The 27,165-nt window shown below is 41.0% G+C and overlaps 1 protein-coding gene across 1 annotated transcript in view; it reads right to left on the reverse strand.

Moving 5' to 3' along the window:
• Positions 1 to 27,165, reverse strand: part of Tgfa (transforming growth factor alpha) — an 89,708-nt gene that overhangs the window by 17,557 nt on the left and 44,986 nt on the right. Inside the window, exon 4 of the mRNA XM_063230424.1 lies at positions 615 to 735. Coding sequence (XP_063086494.1) covers positions 615 to 735 — 121 coding nt within the window. The remainder of the gene's footprint in view (positions 1 to 614; positions 736 to 27,165) is intronic.

A 27,165-nucleotide genomic window follows, 5' to 3' on the forward strand; every position in this document is an offset into this window, starting at 1 on the left:
CAGCCACCCTCCCCAGCCCGGCACTCCAGGTCTGGAACATGTCTTCTGCTTGCCACACTCATCAAACCTGTTACCTTCTCAGGGAAGCTTTCTTTGAGGGCCTTCCTTCATAGCCTGGCTGACTATGAGCTCAGCTAGGCATGGAAGCAATCCAGAGACACCCAGAATCTTTATTTATATATTGCTCCTCACTCTGTGATCACTTATATATGTACTTTTATGAAAAGCAGCTGGAGTTGAGAGACCCTTGTAGGACACTTGGTCATTTAAAATTACTCAGTCCAGTGTCTTGCCCTCTAAGAACTCTAAATAGTGAATTACATTCTAATCCAGGAATTTTCCAACTTGGCTGAATCCAGGAGTCACCTGAGCTGCCTGGTAACACGCACAGCCCAGGCTGCAGTCTCTCCAGGGCTCTCCCTCTGTGGGCCCGGAACCTTGTTTTTAAGCCAGCTAGATTTGAAGCAGGTGCCCTTGTCCCTGCTCTGATCCTCCAGCATGCTGAGTTCCAGGGCTCCTGGGAGCCTCCAGCAAGCCTTGTGGAAGTAAATGCGCTTTGAATTAGGTGCTGAACAATCCCACCCCAGAAGCCCAGTACACTAATAGACACTTACACACACGCTGGCTTGTCCTCCTGCACCAAAAACCTGCAGGTTCCATGGAAGCAGAACTGAGTGTGAGAATCAGGACAGTCGTTAAAATGTGATAGCACTGCTGCAGCCACGGGTGGTTCTGCTGGGGAGAGAAGAAACACGGGGTTCAGATGTGGGCATAGCTGTTCCGGGTGTCCCCATGATCCTTAACCCATCCACCATGGAGGGTGGACCTCTGATGGCTGGCACTTCCTGTCTCTACCGGGCAACCCTCTGAACCTCTCGCTGACTAACCTCAGTGCAGGACACCTCACTCCCATCATATGCTTTCTTGATTTCACTTTTGCAAAGTGATGGAGATCTTTTTTTTTTAAAGAAGATAGACTTCAGAAAAATCTATTTTCAAAGCAAAAACACCAGAATGGTACAAGGGAGCCTCTAGTCAGTAAATTGGTGGAGAGGCAGAATGGTTAATGATGAAAAGATGTTTACAATACACTGCAGGGGAAATTAGTGGGTTTTCAGTGTGGTCTGTAGAGTTCAACAAGAAAAATGCAAATGAAATCTAGAGCCGAAGAAATCTGGGCAGGGCACACACTAAGCGGGTAGCAGGTTTACTGAGGTTTACTGGGTCATGCTTACGTTGTACACTCTATAAAACTGGTAGAAACCATTCAACTGTTGGTTCCCGGTAGCCTCATTTATAACCTTATGATGTTAATCAATCCCCTGCCTCCATGTAAAAGCCCTATAACATGATGCTCTTTCCCACTCCAAGGTTAGTGAAGTGTAACTAGCAGTCAAAATGTCCCCTTTAGCCCTTAGTGACAGTTACTTCCCTACATGAGGACAAGCAAAGAAACATGGAGCCAGGAGACGTCAGCCCCAGGCTCCTGGATGCAAGATTTTGTAGGGCAGCAGCTTCTGAACAGCTATGGTTTAGTGCCCTTAGCTGATGCCCTCACCTCAAGGCTTGGGTCAGGGGCAGACGAACAGCCCGACTCTCTCTCAGCAGTGCATGCTGGGGATGCTAAATGAGGCAGGAAGGGTCTCTGGGGTTCACATCATTGACTTCTCTGTGTTCATGGAGACCGTCAAGGAGCAAGTATTAGGACATGAAGGAGCCACAGCCCAGCATATCCAATTTGACACACACATTCCAAAAGGCTTTTGATAAGCTCCACGAAAGGCTTTTTAATATGTTCCTACTGGCTTGAGCCACTGGTGGTACATTCATGACTGTCCCATCAGGTGGCTTGGTTTGTACTACCGGTGGTACAAACAGGTTTAATCACTTTTATCAATCTTTTCACCAATAGAAATAATTTCAGAAACTGTCCTATGGGACAGTCATGCAAGTACTGCTGGTGGTTCAAGCCACCTGACAGCAAGGCATATGGATCACAGCCCCATTGTCAATGTGTTGAACAACCACAAAGCACTAGAAGACGGCCCTTGTCAGAGCTCTGAGCCCAGCTCCTGCAAGTGCAGTTTGTGGACTGACCGACAGCTTCCTATCCCAGAGCATGTCAAAAAGCCAGTGTCCCGGGGCCACTTCATACCTACTAATTTAGGATCTTTGGAGGGAGCCTGAGAATTCAGTAGCATCTGCCGTGCGGATCTGACTTAAAAAAAGGGAGCTCAATGCCAGTTGATGTTTCTGATGGACACTAATGTTTGTGGCACACAGGCAACAAAGGAGAAAAATAGTCTCTCATAAACATAAAACAGCAGGGGCCCTGCAAGGGATCCTTTTCAGATCATCTGCCTGGTCATCTGCCAGCTCCTCAAACACTGAAATGTTAGTGTGATACCAACATCTTGAATCAGCTGAGAGATTCTTCGTGATAATGTCTGTCAATGGAAAAAAAAACCAAAGAAAATCCTGGCTGTGTCTCTTGGCTCACCAAAACTGCCTGGTGAGGAGATTCTACCAAAATTACTCTAATAGTGGGTACTTTGCACCTCATCACAAATGGCTTGGGGGATTTATAGAAATAGGTGTTACAGATGGGGAGTACCAATGAGAAAGAGGTGCTGAGACAGGGAAGGAAGGGAAAGAGAGAGAGATGGAAGAGGGCCGGGAGAAAAAGGAAGAAACAGAAATAGAGCCAGGCAACGAGAGAGGAGAGATGGAACACAGGAAAATAAAGGTAGGAGTAGCAAAAAGCAAAGTAGTCAGGTATCAGGTTAATTTACAAAACGCATCAGAAAACCATGCACATGTGCTGCAGCCGAGTGGTGAATGTAGCTTATGCCTCCTAGAAGTCTAAGCAAGTGTACCTGGTTCATTAGGTATGCACCAGCCGTGCACGCTCAGCTCTTCCCAGTTCTGTAGTTAGTGAGCAACTTTTCTTCTTCTGTGGGTGTATTTGAAGGGGATTTCATGTAGTGTGGTGGATGGCACTCTCAATAGCCCCAAAGACACACACACACAGAAGCACCTAGCAATGTCCACTGGCCTTCAGACAGCGCTGAGAATCCAGAAGAATGCAGGCTAAGAAGACACTCCAATGTGCAGTCAGTGATGGTAGATAATACAGGTGGGTTTGTTCCATGCAGTCAGAGGCCCGGATGAGAGGCGGGATGAAAGTGTGGAGCCTGATGCTAACAACACACGCTTTTAGCCCCCATGACTGCACCAGGCTACCTCAAGTCAAAGGGCACAGCTCAGTGCCAGCTGATTATCACAATTGTTAAATTACAAAAAAAAACCCTTTTCCCTAATTATAAAATACAATTCTTGAAACTTTTTGAAAATAGTAACATATCACAATAACCATTTTAAAGACTAAAACCTACCCTCAATCCACTGTTTAGCAAGGACATATAAGCACATTTAGCAAGGACGTATATACCACACCCAAGCCTAGGAACACACACATAAGCTTACTGTCTCCATTTTGTTGTGCATGTTTCCTGTAGATTACAAATGTCTTGCGAAGGAGCATTTAGTTCAAACACTTTGCACAGAGTACTGCCCTGGCTCCTCCTCCAGATAAATGCAACAGTGAATGCACGGGATGCATCCTGTTCCCACAGACATACTGGCAGGTTTGGGGCTTGTTATAGGCTTTCATACAGGGGATGTAGTTTACACTTTAGAAGTAAGTGATCAAGGAGGGACCGGCCACACAATATTGTAAGGGAGAACCACACTGCCGTTGATCTGCTCTCTCTGGGACCCCTCAGGGTGAATCACTCACAGAGAGAAAGGAGGACCATGGACTGCTAAGGTGCCATGTAAGCTTATATGCTAATGCACTTTACTAAAGCTCTGTTGCTATAGTGTAGATGGGCTTGAGTGTGTCTCCAAAAGGGTTATATGCTAGAGAACTAGGTCCAAGGCTGTGTTGGGAGGTGGTGGCACCTGTAAGGGATGGGACCTAGTGGAAATGCTAAGGTCACTGAGGGTACTGTCCTCAGAAGGGATTAATACAATTTTGGTTGGACTCCAATTATTTCCTATAAGAGTGCACTGTAATAAAAAGAGAAATCCTAGCCCCTAGATCTCTCTGACTTCTGTTTCACCATGTGAGATGATGACATGGACTTCATTGTGATATATTCAAAAGACTGTCACTAGAGGTAAGTAGATGCTGGTGCTAAGTTCTTGAACCTCCAGAGCTATGTGCCAAACAGAACTCTTTTCTTTATAAAGTATCTAGTCTCTGCTATTTTATGATAGCAACAGAAAACAGACCAATAAAAAAAAAAGCATGCCAGAAGCAATGGGGAAGAAACTGTTGCTCTTGCTTGAGCTTATAAAGGTATTTATTTTAGGCAACAACAGGATTCAAAGAAAATCACCATTACTGCATAGTAATAATTAAAGTAATAAATGGCTCTTATTGACATTGGAAGCAAGTAACTTGGGAAAGGCTAGTGAGGGTAGGGGGTAAAGGCTACCATTTAGCATTTGCTTTCCTTACCTCATCTTGTACACTGAGGCAGAGCAGGCCAAGGGGAGAGATTTGCCCTGTAACTTTGGATACTATCTCCTCAATAGTAAAATTGCCTCTAGTTACTTTATAAAAATATAAGTTACAAAGAAACCCCCAAATTCTCAACCTCTTCCCTAACAAAGATTCAGTCTCCCAGTCTTTTGCCTTTTCTTTTTTCCCTACTTTTCTCTCTCTCTCCCTTCCTCTTTATTTTTTCTTTTTCTTTGTGAAAACTCAAGGAACTATCAAGCGATGGAAGGAATGCTTAGAGACTGAAAGCAACAATACAATCCTGCTGAAAGCCAGGCACTGCAAGCCACCAAGGCCTTCCAAAGAAGGCCTCAGCTCAAGTGCGAGTGAGGGCAGCCAGGGGCGGGCGGGACAGGGCAGGGCTGGTCCCCGACCACCTCCTCCAGGCACCACATCTGATTAGCTGGGGCTGATAGGAAAAGCAAACGTTCCGGTTTTCCATTTTTGGGGGCCAGCCCTTGTATTGCATACTCACCAGCAGCTGAAGTTTCAAAGCTGCTCTCAGTTCCTGAGGACATGAAATTTACGAGAGCCCCTCCAAGATGGGAACCAAAGGCATGTCTTGCAGACACCACTGCTGTCTGGGGAGCTGTGGAAACTCTGCCTGGAGACCACAGACTCGCTAATAGGATCTGGAGCCCAGCCCCTCACAGGAAGAGAGTCTGGAATAGCAATTGAGGGGCAAGGAACTCCCAATTCTATTCACAATGGTGGCTTGGGGGTGGGTGTTTCCAGTTCAGAAGAGCCAGGGAGACACCATCTGGATAGAGCCTTTTGAGTGCCCTGTTCCTGGGGGAGTAGCAGCCACACCACTGAGCAGCCCTAATTGGACTTTCTGCCAAGCTGGTTGGTGGGAGCCAGTCGAGGCCATAGCTCTTTTTACTCTCTTCCCCAGATGTCAAAAGTTGTGAACACGTCTGATCACTGCAAAGCTGACATCATTTATAGTCATTTCATTACTTCCTCAGGCATCATGGCTAACTTTGGGACTATTTCATCATGTCTGGATTTTCAATAGGAATGTTCAGCCAAGGTTTGCAAATCTGAGTTCAAATATTTTCAGACACTACAATGGCAAAGCCAATGAATGTCTCTTGAGTGTCAGGAAGAAAAGGCAGTAGATTCATTCAGTGAAGACAGGTATCCATAGTAGCCCCCAAATTAAGTGAGGGGAGTGTGGGGGTCTGGGGATACCCTCTGCATTGTATCTGCAGGCCAGTGAGAGGCACCTGCAGGATTGGGCTCAGTTCTGAAAGGAGAGACTCATTTCAGGGCCGCGTCAGGTCCAGTTTATATGACAGAACTCTAGGCTGGGGGACACCATGTGACCCTGCAACCTTAGCCATGTGTGTAGGAAAGGCTTTGGCAGAGGTCTTCCCTGGGTGGCACAAGTGCCATGCTGAGGAGCAGAGAGACAACAAACACCTGTCCAGCAGACACAGGTGAAAAGGGCCGTGCCTCTGTCAGTGTTTGGGGACTGATGAGAACAATCTTTAGAGTTAAATTTTTTTTTAATTTTAAAGAAAAAAACCCATAAAAACAATGGTACAAAATTTCAAAATAAGATTGTAGGAGAGTAACAATGGTTAGTACATTGCATATTGTTGTCTTCAAAGTAGTTGCTCATATTATAAGATATAGGCATGAAAAATTAAACAAAATAGGCACAAAACTTACTTTGCCATTAACTAAAAGCAATTAGTAGTATAACTATCTTAACTATTTTGTGTGTGTGTATATATATAATTTTTCCTTTCCTCTTCCTTTTCTGTTTTCCCCCAGCCCAGTTTCTCTTGGCTTTTAAACAGTTTCTTCCTGTAAAAAAATTTATAAATGACCCTGAAAAGGAAGGGCACTGTCAGCATCTGGTGTGGCAATGCCAATGACCTCTGCCAGAGACAGGAAAACCCCTGGGCAACTCCTGCAGAAGAATTTGGAGGACGGTTTTCAAATGAGCTGCAGAAGTCAGCAGAGGACAGAAAAGCGACCCCACTTATATCTGAGGTGGAGCAGGAAGTTCATCCACGTGCTGCTGACTAATGAGGACTCACTTTGCTGCTTCTGAGGAGCGTGAGTGTGTGTGTGATGAAAATGAGCGAAATATAATCACACTCATTCGTTACCAAAATCAAAATAGTGAATGTCTTTTAAATAACAGAATAACAACAGATATAAAACAGAGCACCGTTATTTGGGAGAAAGATCATTATTTAACTGGTGAAACAGAAAAGCACACGGTTTTGTGTGTGAGTTACACTTACAATTCCTGACACAGTGCTACAGTGCTCTAACTCCTTTTCCTAGTCCACTTGTTGAGTTGGGTGGAGGAAGACAAGGGCCATTTTTGTCACTACCATCCCTACACCCAAGATGTTCAATTTGCTAAGAGAAACTTCTACACACAATCCCTGAACATAGATTTACTAATTCTTCAGCAATCTTTCCCAACAGCAGGTAATTTTTTTTTTTCTTTTTGTACTGGAAATTGAACTCATGACCATGCAATTGCCAGGCAGGCCCTGTGCCACTGAGTCATATCCCCAGGTCCCACCAGCTAATTTTGATCCTATTTGATTTTTACCTTCCCCTGATTTTAGAAATGTGCTCCTACACAAGGGTGGGCCATTGAATTATCTTTTTGAACATCAACACTCTCCTAGAAAGTAAGCACTATTAAACTATTTTTTAGATAAGGAAACCAAGTTTAGGTAACTTAGCCAATGGCACATGGCTAGAAAATAATAAATTGAAATCTTAGCTCAGTATAAGAGATATCTCATTTAAGAAACTGAAAAGCTCTGAAAGTTAGGGTACTACTCAAGTCCAGGAAGACAAAACACTTAACTTGTTAAACAGCTTCTAGCAATCAGAAAGGAGCACTTCTAAGAGGAGAAAGAGGAAGCATTACTTTATTTGGGGGAGGAGTGGGGAACTATACATATGGAACTTATTATTCCCACAAGGGAGCAGAGGCTGAAAAATACAAGCAGATGTAAAAGAGATTTCTGTGTGTCTATGGATGATGGTCAGCTAGGGAGTAAGTGGAAGAGGGTTGGGTGCTGGTTCCTGAGAGGTCATCAAGCCTTCCCTTACACTGGTCACCACCAGAGCTGAAACTCTGGGTGGAATCGCTCGCAAGCCCAAGTCCAGAGCCCCTAGACCAAGCCCTAGTTCAGGGCAGTACTGCTAAACTGCTTTTATAGCTTTAAACAAGATGATGGAGGCACCTACAGAAACATCTGAGCCAGTTTAATTTCCCTTGATCAGTTCCCTCCATAGGATGTGACAGAACCAAATTCAAAGAAAGGTATTGGTTACTGACAACACTGTGTGTGTGTGTGTGTGTGTGTGTGTGTAATCAGAGAGTCACCTGGTCCTGGGTTCATCCTGCTTGTGTTTATTTTGAAGGCAACACCAGAGTTCACATCATGTTTAGTAATTTTTTTTATTCTAACAAGAAGAAAATAATATGAACATAGTAATACTTTGCCAAGTTCTCACTCCATTTGAAGTATCTAGGCTCAGAGTTTTAACCCCATGTGGATTTTCTGAGGTTGGATGATGACGATGACAATTATTACTAATAGTAGTTACTGTCTATAGAAGCACTGCGCTCAGCACTTTTGATGCTGCTTAATCCTGCAAGGCTCCTTACTACTCTGTCTTATGGATGAGGAAAGTGAAGCCCAGGGTGGTTGTCTGGTGAGGGTTGCTTCAGGGATGTACAGCAGAGCTGAAAGCTGAACTCATAGCTGCCTCTTCTAAAGGTCTCTTGCCTTCTTTTCTAAACACCATAGTGATACTTCAGAGTTTGTGTGTTTGAGAATAGAGGAGTAAGACATCCTTAATGGGCACCTCCTGAAGTGCAGACAATTCTTTCCTTTGGAGAATAAACAAGTCAGGGATTACCATGAAATCCTTTGGGAGTATTCTAGAATTAAAAGGACTAATAGTCTCAAGGCAAATGACTCTAATTAGCAAAGAGGCTTTTAGAATCTAAAATAAAACTTCCACAAAATCATGTGATGTATGGACTGAAATCAGTCTGTATGTATCCATCTAGAGACCTACTATATATTCAGTTTAGCCTTTTACCTGCATCCCAAGTCTTTCTTGGGAATACCACCTCCTCCCCCAAAGGGCATAAGGAAGGAAAGAAAGATGAGACTCCCCAAATAATCTGCCAACCTCCAGTCTAGATTTATTACAGGTTAAAATGAGAGGGAGACAGAAAGGGTATACCCTGGCCAGACGGTTTTTCTCTCACTGAGCTTTGGCTCTGCATGACCCCGTTCCCCAGCCCCTAGGCTGCTTCTTCTGTTCCTACTTTAGCCTCAGTAATTTTAAAGGTGGGGAGAAGAGGAAAAAAAAAGCAAATTAATAAAATTGCAGGTCAGGCTTTTGCTTTGAAGCCTGGAGCTAAACCTCTCCCCTCTCTTTTAATACTGTAATAATTTGATTTCAAAGAGACAAGCCTTTCTTTCACATCTTCAAATCAGAAAGCCCCTTATGCTAATTACATCCTCTTCGATGTCAACCAGCATTTTGAGAACATTCCATTTCCAATTTCCATTCACAAAGTCAGCAAGGTTGTATCTGCGCTTGGCTCTCATCAGTAAGCTTTGAATCAGAATGGGCAAGGCTGGGAAACCAGAGCAGTGTGCCACAGGTCGGGGAATTCTGTTTTGGCTTTGCTGGAGGAACAACTCGTTGGAGCCCAAGGCTACCTGCCTTTGCTGTCTCTGTGGGTCTCTATCCTCTTAATAAATATCAAAATTGTTAGGCAAAGTAGTTGGCAGGAAACCTGCAATCTACCCTTAAGGAAAAAAACACTGTTCCTTCTTGTTAAGTCTTTGAGCCATAATCCCTTCAAACCCTCCATAGCCAAAATATGGGAAAGATACAGGCATGTTTGTTTTTCTAGATCATTTTCTGTCCTGAGAACTTTTGACAGACGCCTTTTTCATCAGAAGTTTGCAGAATGAGACTCCCTGGATGGGGATAATCCTCCTTCTCAGTGAAGAAACTGAGGCCTACAGAAATAAACTTAAAACAAAGCTCAGCAAATTTAAAAGCATGGGAGTAGATGAGTCTCTGATGTACAACAAAAATGTGACCCTTTCTTCTTCCACTGGAGTAGCATATTGATGGCTTTTTGGGTTGCTTTTAGACAAAAACCCTTCCAAAAAGATTATATTCCAGAGGAAATACATTGAGATGTTAAAGGGTTATGGGTAAACATCTTCTTTTTTAAATATAATTTTCAAGTTTCATAAAATGAGCATTTCAGAATTTCAAAACAATATTTTTTAAATTAAGAAAACAATATTTGGGCCAGGGATTTAGCTCAGTGGCTTAAATGCCTGTCTTGCAAGCATGAGATCATGAGTTCAATCCCTAGTACAAACCAAAAAACAGAAAACAAAACAAAAAAACAATAAACTTGAAACACTATGAGATTATAAACACAGAACGTAAATAATTTTTATTTTTGATGTTTTACTTACAGAAGTATAGCATAATGAATGAGTGGACTTTAGGAGTCTGCATTTAAACCCACACAAGAAAAATCATGTGATCACCATGTATATAGGAACCCAACTGCTTGATCCTGAATCCTGCTCACTGCTTCTTTGTAATGTTCTCCATCAATTTAGGGCTTTCACCTTCCTTTTAGCTTTGCTAGTTGTGTGTTACACACACACACACACACACACACACACAACTTTTAGGACAGCCCCCACAAAGGGTTTTATAATTTGTTATTTTAAAACTGACATATGCTCATTGTAGGAATTTTAGAAAACATATAAATTCTAACAAAATGCTTCTTATTTTATCTATGAGAAGTAAACACTTTTTTTTTTTTGTCTTTTTTGCTTTTATCCATACCAGGGATCGAACTCACGACTGCCTGCTTGCAAGACAGGCGCTTATGCCGCTGAGCTAAATCCCCAGCCCAGAAGTAAACACTTTTTATAGAACATTTTATAAATGCTTATTCTTTCTTGTAATTTCCTATTTTTGTCCTTTGCATAAGGAATCATGTTTCTTTGACCACTTTTCCCTTGTTGTGATTGAGAATATTTGTACATTCTTTTCAAATTATTGATGATTATCTTTAAATTTATTTACTTATTTGGTACTGGCAAATGAACTCAGATCTTTGTGCTTGCCAGGTAGGCTCTGTGCTGCTGAGCTATATCACCAGCAGTCTTTAAATTTAAAACAACATTTTTCTCTAATTACCATCATTAAGAATAAAATCTAACATTCATTTAGATTGGATATTTAGCAGACTTTTATTTTCTCTTTAGCTTGTCCCCAGTTTTTGTGACTATAATCTGATTTTATATCCTCATTGTATTGTTTTTACATATAACTTCTATTATTTTTGGTACTTGTTATTAACATAACTCGATTGACACATTATCACTTGGACATATTATCACCGATTTTCCTACACTATATTTTCCCCACGTTTCTGGACTTTCATTTTGATATAGTTGTTATCTAGGAGAAGAAGATCTTTGACTGTCTTTTCCAGGAAGGGCATGTGAGAGGTATGACCACAAAATAAAACATTATATTTCTGAGAATATCTGCATTCCTGTCCATGTTTATTGTTTTGCAGATAAACAACAACCTGGATCACAAACTGTAAAGCCCATAAGTCTCTAATCACTGACTTTTAGCTTCTAATTGGTGAAACATGAAGCTAGATTTATAATATTCATTTGTAAGTAACCCCCCTTTTTTAATCTTTTTTCTTGTAATAAATGCTAGTTATGTTACATTGAAGTTAATGTTTTAATCTTTTCAGATTAAAAGTTTTCTTCAGTTTTTTCTCTGATGATTATGTTAACTTAGTTTACTTTCTTTTCTTCTTTTGGAATTACCTGCATGTTGGGCCCTTTACTTCTGCTTTCCAGATTTCTTTTTTCTCCTTATTTTTATAACTATCTTTTTTCTGAGTTCTGTTGAAATTTCCCAGCTCATTAAAATTTTTTTCACTCATTTGATTTCTTATTCTATCCAATCTACTGGTGACTGGTAAACTATTCAGAGCTGGACCCCATATTCTTTCACTGTCTTGCAGCTATTTGTTTCACAGATGCAGAGTCAGTTTGAGCCTTGACACCAATCATAGATTATCCATATCTCTGTCTGTCTCTTCGAAGTAGAGCCACCCACTGGAAAATTCCCACAAAAGTTCTTGTATCATACATCTTTTCATGTGGTGAACAATTACTTGCATCATCATACAGAGAAAACTCTACTTTGTCTGGTGTTGAGTATTAAGGTGAGTTCCTGAGAGACTATGTGGCCCTAGTTAATATTGTGGGCCCAGATAAAGATAGAAAAGGGAAAGTTTAAATTTAGTGCTTCAAACAGTTGTCATCTTTTTGGCAAAAGCGGGAGCAAAGTTTTATCTTTGAGCCAGAAGTATTTTGTTTTTTCTGGTTGCTGGGAACCACGGCCATGCTAGGCATGAAGGCCAATTAAGTTTGAGACTCACTACGGCTTTGTGTCCTTTCTTGAGTTGTTGCTAGGATGCAGACACCATGCCTATACCTTGGCCTTTGGCAGTCGATGTGATTCTGCTCATGACAAATTTCTTGCCTCCTGAATGAGTGGTTACTGGATGGGGGTAAGATAGCTCATCTGCGGTCACCAGTGGATATTCTGCAGAGCTTCTAGTACTGACATAAGTTTAGAAATAGTTTTGTATTCCACTGATCATTTCAGTGAAAGTCAGTTTGGGGAAAGGAGAAACAGTATGTTCTAGTCTTTTTCCATTTTCCTCAAAGCCCATCACTTTCTTGTGTAGACATTTTTCTATGTTGTGTGTACATAGGTGGCCAAAATGATAGTACCTCACCACTCAAGCTGATCACTAGCGAAGTTTCTCTAGAAGGCTATTTGAAAAATGAGACTATTCTCAGCTCTCCAGGTGGGATTCTCCAGCAAAATGTCAGCATGGACTCACTTTCAGAGAGTAGTCTTGTTTCCACAGTGGGTGTCTAAGCCTTACTGGCCCTGTATTCCCCAGAACTGCCATCCCATGCCTCCTTTAGAGTGCCAGGATTCCCAGCAAGAAACATTTGGAACCAATATTCCTGACTCTTCCATGATCGCAGGCTCTGCCTCATAAAAAATTAGGGAGTTCCCGATTTAACAGACTTCTATCTTTTTCCCCAAGCCAAATGTAAAGAAACTACCATGGTAATTTTTTTCTTGAAAGAAGAAATGTTAGGGGATTCTAGCAATACCAGGGTCATTTGATCTCTTAATAGTTTCTCCAAGTCATACTGGCTCAGCAAGACCTCATATTTGAATGAAAATTTTTCTTTTTCATTTAAAGTAAAAGAAATGAAGCTCTGAGGGGGTCCCGTTTTATAAAATTCTACCTTAATCCACAAATGAAATGTCAGAGTTGGAGGTGTTCATATCTAGTTACCCAAGAGCTTTGAGTATGATGTCCCTGAAGGGCTTCTCGCCTCAAGTTAGCTTACTCTCTCTGGGGCAATTTATTTTTTTGGAGGGTTTTCCTGAAATTAGGTTGACAATTGCTTGCTTGAAGACTCTATTAGTTTGCATACTTTCCTTAGAAACCACACAGAATGTCTTCCTCCTGTGTATAGTAGTCCGGTTACGCATCTGCAATCAGCCACCAAGTCTGTGTGGTCCTAAACTCTCTGTGAGAGCCAGAATCCAAGATGGCTCCCAACAATCCCTACCTCCTGGAACCCATACCTTGTGAAACCCACTGTTAACTCTCAGGTTGTTCTTTGCTAAATGAGGTATGTGACATCGGAGACTAGGTTATAAAAGGCACTGTAACTTCTGTGAGGTACCTGCATGCTCTTTCCTCTTTCCCTTTCTCCATTTCATCGTCCTCCTCCTCATTCTCTAGGATCATTCGCTCTGAGGAAATCTAGTCACCAGGTCAGCAGGGTACTCAATGGAAAGCTCCATGTGGCACAACCAGGGACTCCAGCCAACAGCCATGTGAGCAAACCATTCTCCAGCCTGGTTAGGCTGTCAGAGGACAGTGCGGCCCCAGCTAAAATAGTAACAGGAACTCCAGTGACAAATCTTGAGCCAGAATCTCTGGGTTAAGCTACTCCTAAATTTTTCTTTGGCTCTGTGTAAGATTATAAATGTTTATTGATTTAAGCCCTTAAATTTTGGGATACTCTGTTACACAGAATTAAATAATATGCTGAATTCCTACGAATGTTATTTAAATGAGAAAGTCTATAAACCCTTACCTCAGGACAAATTGACATGTTTCTTATATGATATTCTTCAAATAGTCCACCACTGAGTAACCATGACAACAGCAGCAGCAACAACGCACACATTTACCAAATGCCTATGGTGTTGGCCTCTGTGTTAAAGAGTTTCACACACACCACCTAGGTTAATTCTTATAGAAGCTCTGTGATATAGGTTCTATTATTCTACCCATTTTACAGATGAGCAGTACAAGTTTAGAGAGGTTTAGATTCTTGCTCAAGGGCATATAGCTGGAGGCAATATGGGGAAACTCAGAAACAGGCAATGTGATCCCGCAGCTCCAAAGCTGTATGAGATGGGAACCGAGTATACTGCGAAGACTATTGCACCTTCTACACCAGTATAACTTAAATCTCTGGCAACTTTGCTAGCAGGCTTGGTCAACTAAAATTTCTACTTTTTCCTCCACTTAAACTGCCATCAAACTTGGACTCATATCTTTCCTAATTAAATCACTGTTCTTAATCTAAATACTGATTGTTAAATACGGCACTGTTCACAGCTTAATTTGTTTGGCTTTGATCCAACATTCTCATACAATCCTTTTTTTCCCTCTTGAGTCTTTATTCCATCACCCAATACTAGCTATCATTTGGGCATCATTGTCACTTCTAAATTTAATCAATTTGCCTTCCATATCTTCCTTTAATTTGCTCATAAAATTCTCAACAGGAAAGGAGGATAAATTCTACTGGCACTCTCTAGAGGGCCCTTTCGGGTCAATATGTACCCTGCCAGATGATTTTTGAGGATGCCCTGGTTAAAAACCTGCTGCCTTTCCCAAGAGCTCATGAGTGAGCATGCGCTGATTACACCTGGGGATGCTTCATTTAAGGAGCTCACTACTACTGTTCTGAATCACTTGTTAGCCAGCTGTGGACTCTTTGAAGCATCTTTCTCCACTTGTTCAACTGAACACTTCCATTCTGTCATATTCTTTGCAGGCATTGAACTGTATTCGCTTGAGAGCATTATAATGACAGCATTTCCCTCATCGCCCCTAAAAATGAAGTTAGTCTGCTGTGCTCCTAAAAAGTGCATTCATTCAAGGGTCTAAGTTTTCATTTTCTGTTATAATAATTTAGGCTAGAGTTTTCCTGGGAGTATCAAGGCTGTTTTGTTTTGTTTTGTCTTGCGATATAGGCCAGGCCAACCTTGAACTTGCAGTGATCTTTCAGCTTCGGTCTCCAAAGTGCTCAAGCTCTTTAATAGATTTAGTATCCTAAGGAACCTGCAGCCATTTTTACATATTTAAAGTTAGAAACACATTTGTCTTTTTCTACTATTTCTCAAAAATCTCCAGCGAGGATGGAATAATTACTTCTATAAGTTTCTTGAGTATGCTGAGGAACAGTTTATCTGTACTCTTGTCAAATAAATTCATGGATGGCATTAGGCGTGTCTCTATGACAGCTCTTATTCTGTCTCTATGTTTCATCCTTTGTCTTGCCAGAATATGAAAGCAAAACTACAGTTAGCAGCAGTCTCCGCCTGGTTCTACAGTAAACTTACTCTGTTCGTTCCAAAGAATAAACTTATTCCTTCTTCTTTTTTTTTTTTTTTTTTTTTTTAGCAATCTCCAAATATAGTTTAGAAAACCCTTTGTGTATGTATGTGTGTGTGGTCAACAGCCAGCTGGGAAAGCCTCAGTTCCCATAAATAGCTGCCAAGACACAGAGCGACACCTGACACCCAGGAGGCACCAGCATGCTTGTTTGCTCAACAAAGTGCCCTTCTACACTGTTCTTTGTTACTTCTTGGGATGTGTCATTCTTCTCACTACCCTGCAGAACTTACTAGGCAGATGCTCTCAGGAACCTTAAGTGTTCCTTTCTCTTCATTTTCTTATACGTTCTGTGCCTAGAAACTCAGAGCCATGGCAAACCTCAGCCTCCGCAGGTCTTGCGCCGCGTCAGATTCCTACTTAGGAACTCATCTCTGGCTCTCCTATGAAGTCTCAGAGACCCTGATTGTGAACCGAACGTTCTCTTCTTTCACTGCTATAAACTTGCAAACAGTGCTTGTAGATACCAGTGTGCTACCCTTTCTTATCAAGGCAGCCTCCAAAGAAGAGGTGTTACTATTATCTTTTCTACTTTAAGTAACACCACAACTACCAGGTATGTAAACAGTTTCTCAGGTATCCAATTTGGCATGATGAGATTTCCAGAAGGTGTAACTGACCTGACTTTTTTTTGCTAATAACCACAGTTTATCTTTAGACCTACTTTGTAACAGGATCCTGAGTATTAATTACTTTGATAAACCATCTACCCATATATTTGATCCATGATGATTTCATTTTTTTGGTATTCCTCTATCTTATCAAATATTCATGTCTCTGTTGAGCGTGTTTGTTGATCTGGGATGCTAAACAAACATGTCTCTCCTCCTAGCAGCACCTAGATTTTCTTTCAGGCCTCTTCCTTTAAGGGGTTACACTGTCTTATCAGCCCAGTCAGATGTCCTACACTTTCCTTATGTTCTATCTCCCTAGAAGATGAATTTTAAGAGAAAAACAGAAAGATAATGCAGATTGAATCTATGAATTACATGTGCCATGTTGCATACAGTATCTTTTCTATAATTTCTGATTCCTGGCTCCCTGGGTTGCCATCCATTTTCCAGTGCAAATTTCCAGCTTTTCCATTGAGTCTTTGTGTCCTCAACACCTGTCCAACAACACTGCTGTTGTTCAAGTCAGCACTGAACACTACCACCAAAGAAGCCTCAAAGTATGTTCTTCCGGTGATGTACTACAATACTGTTTCTTCTCACCAAATCTCCAGTGCCCACAGGACTGTGGGATCACTGGTCAGTCTGCTGGAACATCCCTTTACTTCTGTTTATTTCAAACATATTTCCCTAACAAAGCCACAATGCCGAAGCTAGTCCAAAATGTCAAGTGTATCCAGCATGAACCCTGAGTCTAGAGTCATCAGTGGCCTCGTACAGCTTATAGCAATGCTGTGTCCTGCATTGTTACTGCTCTTCCCTAACTCAAGCTCACCTTTCCCAAAATTGATACACATAAGCTCATAACCTCTTCAATGTCTCATAAAATTAAAAAAAGATATCTAATATCATAACTGAGGGCTGAGAATCAATCCAAAGGGTCTGGTTACTGCTTAGTTTTCATGCTATACCCACCATTTTCCCCAAGTCATCTGACATTACAGTTCTGGGTCTTTATCTCCTCTCCCTCAAATTGCCATTTAAGAAACTATCCATCAGCTTGATGGCTCTTTTGCCAAATGTATACAGACTTCCTTGTCTTTGTATGTTACAGTGCATCTCCTGAAATCCTTATAGGCCATGGTCCCATTTACATAGTATGTTTACACAGGCAACAACTCCGTTTTAGTAGCTCTGTGTTGGCCATTCCCCAGCATGTTCCAGGTGGGGCAGTCACAAAAAGACTAGATGCCTAGCAATTAGTTATCTTAGGGGCAACACTATACTCTTCTCAGGAAGTCATAATTCTAGTCACTTCTAGAATTAAAGATTCCTAGGATGGTCTACACTGACAGGTGTCAAGGTGATGGTACTTGAAGAGTAAAGCTTCACATAGTATCTTAATGTGCCTTAAATTTGTTCTTCCTAGCCTTCCAAGTCAGGAGGTCATTACTTTCTATTTGTCCATCACAGTGGATCATTTCTCTACATATCGTTTGTAAGGCATTCCTGCAGCAAAAATGCTGTCTATACATCTAGCTGGTGAAACTACGAACTTTCTGATCCATTTAGAAGGCCCTGCAGGGAAGAAAGGTCCACGAATGAAGGCAGGGTATTATCTTTCTCTGATGCTTGTCTGGATACTTTCAGATAGATGTATCCTACCCACCTACCCCTCTTGGTGGTACAAGACCCCAACCCCAATTATTTAAGTTGCTTCTCAAAAACTATAGGCAAACTCCTCCTGCATTCTTATAACTGTACTTCCTGCCTTTATTTCTTGTCTTTGATAACTTTTGAAACTGTAGAAGCAACGTTAAGTTCAAGGCAGAAAACTTCAGAGAACAGAAAGGCTCAAAGAAGGAGAATCTCAAATCACCGGAAAGCCCATCATTTACAGATAACCACTTTAACACTTTGGAATATAGCTTTTATCTTTATTCTGTAACCTACACAGAAGGAAATGATACTATCATTAACATTTCCTTAACTTGATAAGTATTATATTATCAGGTAATCTTCAATGGCTGGCTTTCTACTCACATATGCTGTCAATCTCCTCGTTAAGCATTGTGTAAGTTTCCCAGAGTCTCACTATTATAATACACGGAACTGAGCATCTATCTGTACAGGTCTTTGTTCATGCCTATGTATGATTATTAGTAGAATTAGTGTAGCACTCATTTGCAAGACTTCTGAGATATACTGTCAAGTGTATCTTCTATTCCGGGGCATTTGTAATAATTGATCCTCCCCTAAGAAGGACATGTGTTTCTCCATATCCCTCCCAACAGCTGACATTATTTTTCATTTCCCATTTTTTCCAATTTCATGGAGATATATGGGAATATCTTACATTAATAACACTTTCTTTATTACTTGTGAAGTAGAAGTTTTTATGTGATTATTGACATCTGCATTTCAACTTTGGGCTTACTTAGCTATTTATATCTTTTGTCTATTTTTTATGAGTAAGTCTGTTGCTTATTTGTAAAGCACTCTTAAATATTAAGAATAATAACCATATCCTGTTATACATACTGCAAAAATTTGTGGCTTGTCTTCATTGTGTTTATATAGACTTTACCTTGACCTTACAATTATACACCTCTCTTCCTTATGATTACATAAACATTTGCTTATGTTGCCTTTCAGTATTTATTTATATTTAACTCTAAGCCATCTATAATTTATTTCAGTGTATAGTGTGAACTTTATTACTTTCTAAACAGCCAACTAGTGACCTCAACATCTTTTTTTGAATAGTTCATCATTTTCTAACTAATTTGAAGTGCTATCTTTATCATACATTAAGCATTTACTTACTGTCTTATTTAATTCCACCGAGATTCTGTTATATGCATCAATAACAAACTATTTATTTATTGTAATTTTGAAGTATACCTTAATATCTGACAATTCACATGTGTCAAACTCCTCCACCCCTCTCCTGATTTTTTGGAAAATGGTTTCAATATTCTCACCTATTTTTTTTTCCTAGATGAACCTCAGAATTGTTTGTAAGTGCCCCCTCTATTTTCAAATGTGCAGGGACTGACATTAAAATCATACACATAACTGGCCCGTCTACACAATATGGAGTTTTTCTACTCACAAGTATGCAGAACTTCTCCACTTATTCATATTTCTGTTGTACACATACAGTAAAGGTATATGGAAATTGTGCACACAGCCACCGTTGCTGGATTATTATTTTTAATGCCCTGGGCTTCCCATTAACTCTCCCTGATAGAATCCGAAGAGGTCTCCGGCCAACATGCCTGCTGCAATATTGTGCATGGGAGGTTGGAGGGTGTGGCAGGGCTGGCAGAATGACGGCACAGAGGCTTAGTCCCAGTCACACCCACTATTGGTGGCACTGGCTAAGTTACTCCCTTTTCTGGGTCTGTTTATTTCCCCGAAAAATGAGGGGTTTGGTCTGCACACCAGTTTCTTTTCAGATTAAAATTCCGATTATATTAAAAATAAAAGCAGATGGGACTGCCCTTTGAGGAGCTTGGAACCCAGCAGAAACAGAAACACTGCAGCTATTAATAATGGAATGCTGAAGGGCTGAAGGAGCAAAGAATAAATGTGGCTAGTTTAGTGTGACAAAACCTAGAGACAATGAGCTTGCAAGTGGGATCTTAAAAGGCAAAACACTCATGTGGAATCTTCCCATGTAGACTATGTGCAGAACTGAGAATCAAGCCTGGGGGGAGCAGATTAGATCTGATTAGATTAGGAAGTATAGAGAAACATGATCTCGGCCCAGGAGATGGACCAGGACCTGTGAAAGGTCAGGAATGGGCAGGAGTGATCCCTTCACTCCAGGTCCTAGAGTGAGGCTTGGACAGGCTGGGCACACAGAGCTATGCGAGGGAAGCAGATGTGTTTAGATGATCTCTCCGAGAAAGAGCTGACAGCACAGCCAGGAGCAGAGGCAGACAGGTGAGCGCCTTCTCCCACCAGCTGTTCAAGAGGTAGGTGTTGGAATGCTGCTCGGAGGCACCCTGGCCTCACTCAACCTTGCATTTCACACACCCATTCCTTAACCTCATTCTCTGCCTGTTTCATTCCTCTTCCCACACAGTGTTTATGAAAATCCCTCCTCCCCACCAGAAGCACGAGACTTGGGCTCCCGGGCTGCATGGGAACATTCCCATGAGCCACTGGGCAAAGGACCACTGGCTGGCCACCTCGTACCACTCACTCAAGGTAGAAGGACACCATCCCGCACTTGGGGGGTCACAGATGTTCTCAGGGACAAGAAAACTATCAGACCACATCTGAGAAAGAGCACCTTATGCTTTGGGCTAACAAATGAAAAACAAAAACATCTTGCAGGAGAAGGGAGATAATGGCCCATGTGGTTTTGCTATTTGTTTACAAAGCAGGGGACAGCAGTCTAGGGACAAGTGAAGACCTGTGTGGCATTTTATAATCACTGTGTCTACTGTCTAGTGTCTAGCTACATGTTTTCTTCTAGAATCTAGGGTCTTGTTGTTTAAAATGTGGTCCGTGGACAAGCAGACTTGGCACTGCTAAGGAGCTTGTTAGCAATGCAGAATGCTGGGCCCCACCCCATAGCTGCTAAATCTGAACCTATGTGTTAACAGCCCCAGGACAGCACTGCTGTGCACCTCGTTGTAGTTCAAGATGTGCTACTCTGACACTGCTTCTCCACCTGGGATGCACACTGGCGTCATCTTGGAAGAGAACTAGTGCCCAGGTCTATGTTCACACCCAGAGATAATGATTTAATTGTTCTGTGATACAGCCAGGACAATGGGATTAGAAAAAAACTCCTTAGGTGAGTGTAATATGCAGTAAAAATTGAGAAGTCCTGGTCCATAGAAATGGATTATAAGAAAAAAAAAATGGGAAATCCCTTCCCTGACTATATACTGAGAACAAACAGCAGTGAGAGCGATGGTGAACCTTTTAGAGCCTTCAAAGATACAAACAGCACACTGTAGCATGTGCTCACCACCACCGAAGCACTGATTTGATGTCCTTATCAAATAATGCCAGTAAACAATGTACTTACAAAAAGAAAATTAAAAACACTGAATCATGCTCTTCGGTAGAGCTAAAAAATAAACTTCCTTTCTCTCATTCTCTTCTTGCCTTGAGACTAATAATAATTTTCCTCAGATAATGATTTCATACCATGGAAAATGAGAATAGTTTTGTGCTTTGGTCCTCTCTGCACAATTTATTTTGTGTTGCACATTCCCGTCTGATAATGCGCTTTGCACTAGGCTTACATAAATACAGTAGAAGTGCTTATGTTCACTTGTAGAACACAGAGTTTCCTTTTACTTACTAACTCCTTTAATGTAGCTGGACATCAATCTTTCTAGCTTAGAAAGGAGGTTTTATTTCACTGCCAAGGGATAGAACTTCCAAAAAACACAAATGTCTTTCAGCATCATGTTGAGTAAATAATCAAGGGTCTATGAATTGGTCTCTCTCTTACTTCCTGCCTTAATTTGCTTTCAACTCATAAGTGAACTATGAAAGGACATGTGCGCTAATGTTCCAGCCACCTAGGCAGGACATCAGCCCAGAAGACAAGTCTTGGCTTACAATGTTCCCCGTGCTTTGCATGTTTATTTGCTTCTGGAGTTTGCCAACGAAAAACAACATGTACACATATCTGTGGACCAGTGAACGCCTTTCCTGTGAATTCAAGCCATTCATAAAAAACATTGACTCAGGAAAATATACAGTGAATCCCACTTGGAGTTTCCCCAATGGTATCACGTTTTAGATATGATATAACCATATGTGGTGAGACTTAACGGCAGAAAACCTATCAGTATTCCCTAGTCCATGCCCAGAAGCGGTTGGAGTTCACACTCCACCCATCTAACTTTAATTCCTGCATAGATACTAGAGCTCCCGTGACCCCAGCAGTCAGCCAGCCAGGAGTTTGCTGAGGGTGAGGTGAAGACAATGACCAGAGACTCTGGACAGTGCTTCTCCCAGGCCATTTAGCAGCCAGGAATGCAGCGTCAGGAATGGGTCAGAATGGAGTCTCCAGGACAAGCCCATGTTGAGACTGGACAACAGTGAGGTCTTGGGAAGCTGGCCAGGAGCAGTGGCTTTTAGTTCAGTAGAGGGTGGGGGACCAACAGCCCTCCTGCTCCAAACCAAACTTTCCAGCTCAGCAGGATCCAGAAGAAGTCACTGCCCCCATCCCTGTGCAAAGGAAACCATTCCACTCACGATGGTCTGGCAGAGCCCACTGAGTCTCCTAGATTGTGAACTGGCTTGTAGGAAACTTGCTCATTCTCTTTATATTCTTGGAGATTCAAAAAGGATAAAAACGTACATGGTGGAGGTTTCCCTTCACTCTATCCTTAACCAGTCAAGCTCGCTCCCTGGAGACAGCGGCATAAAGGGTCTTAATGTATAACCGTCGACACTGCCTTCCTTGTTGGAAAGGTTCTCCTTTGATGAGTGAAGGAGCCACTCTCTGGCCCCCAGAGGAAGGTTGGCATACAGCTCTTCCAGTTTTCTGCCTTCGTGACTTGGAAAGTCCCAGGGTACCACACAAGATGATATGGAGAAGGAAAGCATAAAACCCAAAAAGTGAACTGCATATCTCCAGCATCTTGTAGATGGGATCTTCAATTCTGTAATATTCTCCCCTATCCCACCACTGAAGATAACTGAGCTCTTTTTCTGTGTTGACAAACTTGCTAGATGCTACAAAAGAGGAAACCATCAGCAAATCATAAGCTTTTCTTTTGCATGCTTTTAGAGCTGGGTGAGGTTGTTTTTTCACGCCGGTTGGTGGTGATACAAGCAGAGGGGAAGGGATCAAGTGAGGAAGAGGAAGGGAAGGCATGACTACAGATAAAACCTTGAGGGACTGCAAAAGGAAAGAACAGAGAGTGAGTTTGTCCCAACTGATTTATGGCCCTCCATAGTCTTACAATTACACTTGAATATGACATTTCTTTCTCTACACCTGGCCAAAGTGGAGCTGAGGGTTCAGGATTCTGCAGCAGGGATTAATGGGCTCTGTCTTGGGTCACAGTCAGCCTAGGAGGGCCCTAGATGGATTGTGCCTTCTGTGAGATTGGGTGTAGACAAGATGAGTGGTTGCAGGTGTTGCTGTCAGTCTATTTCTCATCCTCACCAGACAAACAAGTATTATTTTCCCATTTTATAGTCAGGGAAACAGAATCAGAGAGGTTGGATGGCTTGTCTAAGGGGCCTGAATGAAGCCAGGAACCCAGGGCTGTTACTTGAGCCCAGATCCTTTTATCCCACCCTCTTACTATATAAATACATGTCACCTTTATATCCCTTTTGATTATTGACCTGCATAGGTGTAAAAGAGGGGTTTCCCACCGTCCTAATTTAACTTCAAAACCTAGGTCCCATTTCACAACCTTTTCACATGTTGGGATAACAGGTTATAACTACTGCCCCCTTTGCATGTCAATCATCAACTGTGCTTCAAAACAAAGGTGTCTTTCACGGTAAAACAACTGATAAAAATGACTTTGTTTCTGGTGTGAATGCTAAATTTGACAGCAACTTGTTCTCAGTGGTTATAAGATTGATTCACTGTTTTTTTTTTTTTTTTCTTTTTGAGACAGGGTCTTGCTATGCAGTGCAGGCTAGCCTTGAGCTCATTTTGTAGCCCAGGCTGGTCTTGAACTTCCAATGATTCTCCTATCTCAGCCTCGTAAGTGCTGGGGTTACAGGTACGCACCACGCCAAGCTCCATTCACTGTTATTTTAAAACATAACCCCAATTCCAAGTGTAAACACAAATTTGAAAACAATATATACATATCTATCTTTAATATATGCAAATTCAAATAGAATATGCAAACTACTTAGAATATTGATGATTCTTGTACATATATGTAGAGGAAAGAATGTATATGATAAAACTAGAATATCATGTACCAAGTTATTAAATATGCAATATACTCATATAGAGTGCTCTTATTATTAATATTTTGGTTTTCTTTGGCAACATTTGTTGTGGCTTTCTGTGGGGCAGAGTGCAGAAAAAGGCCCATTCTCCCTTCTGTGCAAGTGCCTGCAGATTGGGCACCTGCTCTGCATGGACCTGAAACTGAAACTTCTCATGCTGTACATGTAAACTTTGCAGGGATTTGGAGTATCAATCTGAGAAGGAAGGATATGAGTAGGAGCGATCTTCTAGGAAATATTTCTAGAAAGATCTAGACCACCATCAAAATCTGAGGCCTATGTGCCCAGTTTCAGGTGCATTTTGGTATTCCTTTGTCATGGTTCTGATGGCTTCTAACCTCTGTGCACCTTCATTTGCTTCTACAGCACTTGCTGAAATGTTTCAGGATCCTCCATATAAGAATACACCACTCACCTACACACACCCAAAAAGGAAAATGTTAACAATAGCACAGCCAGCTTCCAAAACAAATAAACTAAAATCTGCTCACTGGCCTCACCCATACTTATCAGTGTCTAGCAATGATGAATCTAATGATGGTAAACAAATACTTCGGGAGGAACAGAACATCAGAGCAAGGAGGGAACCTCGGGGATGAAGAAAATAAGATCTAGAGAGGTGACTTCTTAGGGTTGGGACTAGAAGCCAGGTCTCTGTACTCATGAGGCCAACCAGTGTGTACAGGTCAAGTACAAATTTGATTTTTCCTCCTTTTCCAAATGTATTCATTTCCTGCTGAGGTAACAAATTTAATGACTTATAAGCACAGAAATGTATTGCCTTACAGTTCTGGGGATCAGAATTCTGAAGTGAGCCTCAAGGGTCTGGAGCTGAGGTGTGATTGCCATCAGATATGGCTCCTTTGGAGTCTGTACAGGAGAATCTGCTTTTTGCTTTTCCAGTCTGAATTCTTTGGCTTGGCCAGCATCTCTGCTTCAATCATCACATCTTCAACTTTGCATTTTAACCTGCTTTCTTTTCTCTTTTAAGGATCTTTGTGATTACAATGGGCCCAGCCACCCAAGGTAATCTCATTTCCAAAGTCCTTAATCACATCTGCAAAATCCCTTTTGCCATGTAAGGTAACACATTCACAGTTTCTGGGGATTAGGAGGTGGAGATCTTTGGGGGACCATTATTCAGCTTACCATACCAAATAAAATAAAAAGAATTTCCCTCTGTTGTCTACAAAAATAGAATCTAGCTTGACGGTTCTTCTAAAATGCAAAACGATGGAGCAGTAGGAATAGGAAAACTACACTTTTGCTTGGTGGTTCATAATCTACGAGCCAACAGAGTCAGAAACTCCAGCACATGACTATGTCCACTAGTGCTAAACAACATAAGTAGGTATGTGATGGCAGAATCCTAAGTGGGAAATTTGAGCTCTAAACCCAAAGGAACTTGAAAGACACTGGCCTGAAGAATTTTCAGCCATGTAGGAAAAAAAAAAAAAAACAAAACAACCCAAACAAATCACCAGATGCATTCCCTCCACATGCGTGTATGTCTCTTTCAAAGCTTAGCCAGAGACTTGAACACAAAACATTCCATGTGGTCCAATAATATCTACACAGGCCTTGCTCACCGGTTCCAAGGCAGTTCCCACCTCCCCAGGACCTCTTATCCTCTTAGCACTTGAAGTTTGCTTGATAAGTATCTTGCTGTGATGAATATTACACCCATGCTTTTGGATAAGTTCTTAGAAGTAGTATTTCTGGGTCAACAAGTAAACAAGACTTATTTTATAGCCTTACAATGAGCATTATCAACTGGCTCACATAAAGGCAAGAATCTACACACCCAGTAATATGAGTCTCTAGCTTTATCTGCTTCGTACATCAACAGTTATTTTTATCTTTGTTAATTTGATCAATAAAATAATCTCACCAATTAATTTTCATTTCTTGGAAGACTAGCAAGACTGGACATCTCTTCTACAGTTATTGACAATGTATACTTAGACTTTTATGATTTTCTTATTAAGAAATTCATTCTTTTACTGAGAAGTTAAAAATCTTATTACTGGTTTCTGAGTACTTTATATATTAATGATATGAATCTTCTTTAGGATTCAAATATTAAAAACATTGTCTATGAATTTTCTTTCTGTAGTGGTATTCATAATGTTTTGGTGATGTTCAGAAATTTATAATCTAAATGTATGTATTTTCTCTTACAGTTTTATTCTTCAGTATGCTGATAAGTTTTCCTTTTATGTGAGTTATGTAAATATTTATATTTTCTTAGAGAACCTCAGCTTCCATTGAAAGATACTTCAATCAGAACTTTAGATCAAAATTTGTTTCTTTTTAAAGACTTAGCCTATCATCTCAGAATTATTTGTGACAAACCCATTCTTTCTCTGTGGATATTACATGTCTATTTGTTACACGCAATTGGGATTCTTTTCGCATTGGCTCCTGAGTGCACCCTTGCCAGTGTCAGAATGTTTCAATTATTTTAGCTTTATAGTGTCTACGAACACCCGATGGTACAAATCCTTCACGTGTTTAGTTAGCATTTTCTTGTACTATTATAAAGGTGAAACTTTAGAATCATTTAGTTAAGTTTCCCCTAATTCATCTCTGTCCCACAGAAGGAAAAATTTGCACTGGATTAGATTTCCACAAAAATTGGGAAGATCAATTTTGTAACACTGAGCTTTCTGGAGGGATAGGTCTCTTAAACAGCAAAAGACCAAATCAAAACAAAAACCATTAAAAGGAAAGATCTATGGTACTCTTAAATAGATTGTGAACATATCTTTTAAAAATTCTTTATATGTAGTCTACACAGTCTATATTTTAAAACTATTTCAAGATGACCATCTCCAATACATTTTTATTGTTACTATTTTAGGAAATTCTTGACATCCTGAAATTTTAGTGTATAATATAGTATTGTTAACTATACGCACAATACTGTGCAGCAGGCCACTAGGACCTTTTCACCTTGCATAACTGGAACAGTAATTCTCCATTTCCCACACATCGAGTATATTTTCAATTGGTTACTGATAATTTACAGGAAAAGTATTGACTATTTTCTTACTTGCATTCTACTAGATACTCTTCCTATTTCTAAAAGGCATTCTGGTGTGTGTGATCTAAGCAATGCGACAAAGCCACCAGTACACCCACGTGGGTGGACC

The sequence above is a fragment of the Cavia porcellus genome, unplaced genomic scaffold (assembly GCF_034190915.1).
Source record: "Cavia porcellus strain 051 isolate PalLab524CR breed Dunkin Hartley unplaced genomic scaffold, mCavPor4.1 scaffold_18, whole genome shotgun sequence".
Taxonomy (NCBI): domain Eukaryota; kingdom Metazoa; phylum Chordata; class Mammalia; order Rodentia; family Caviidae; genus Cavia; species Cavia porcellus.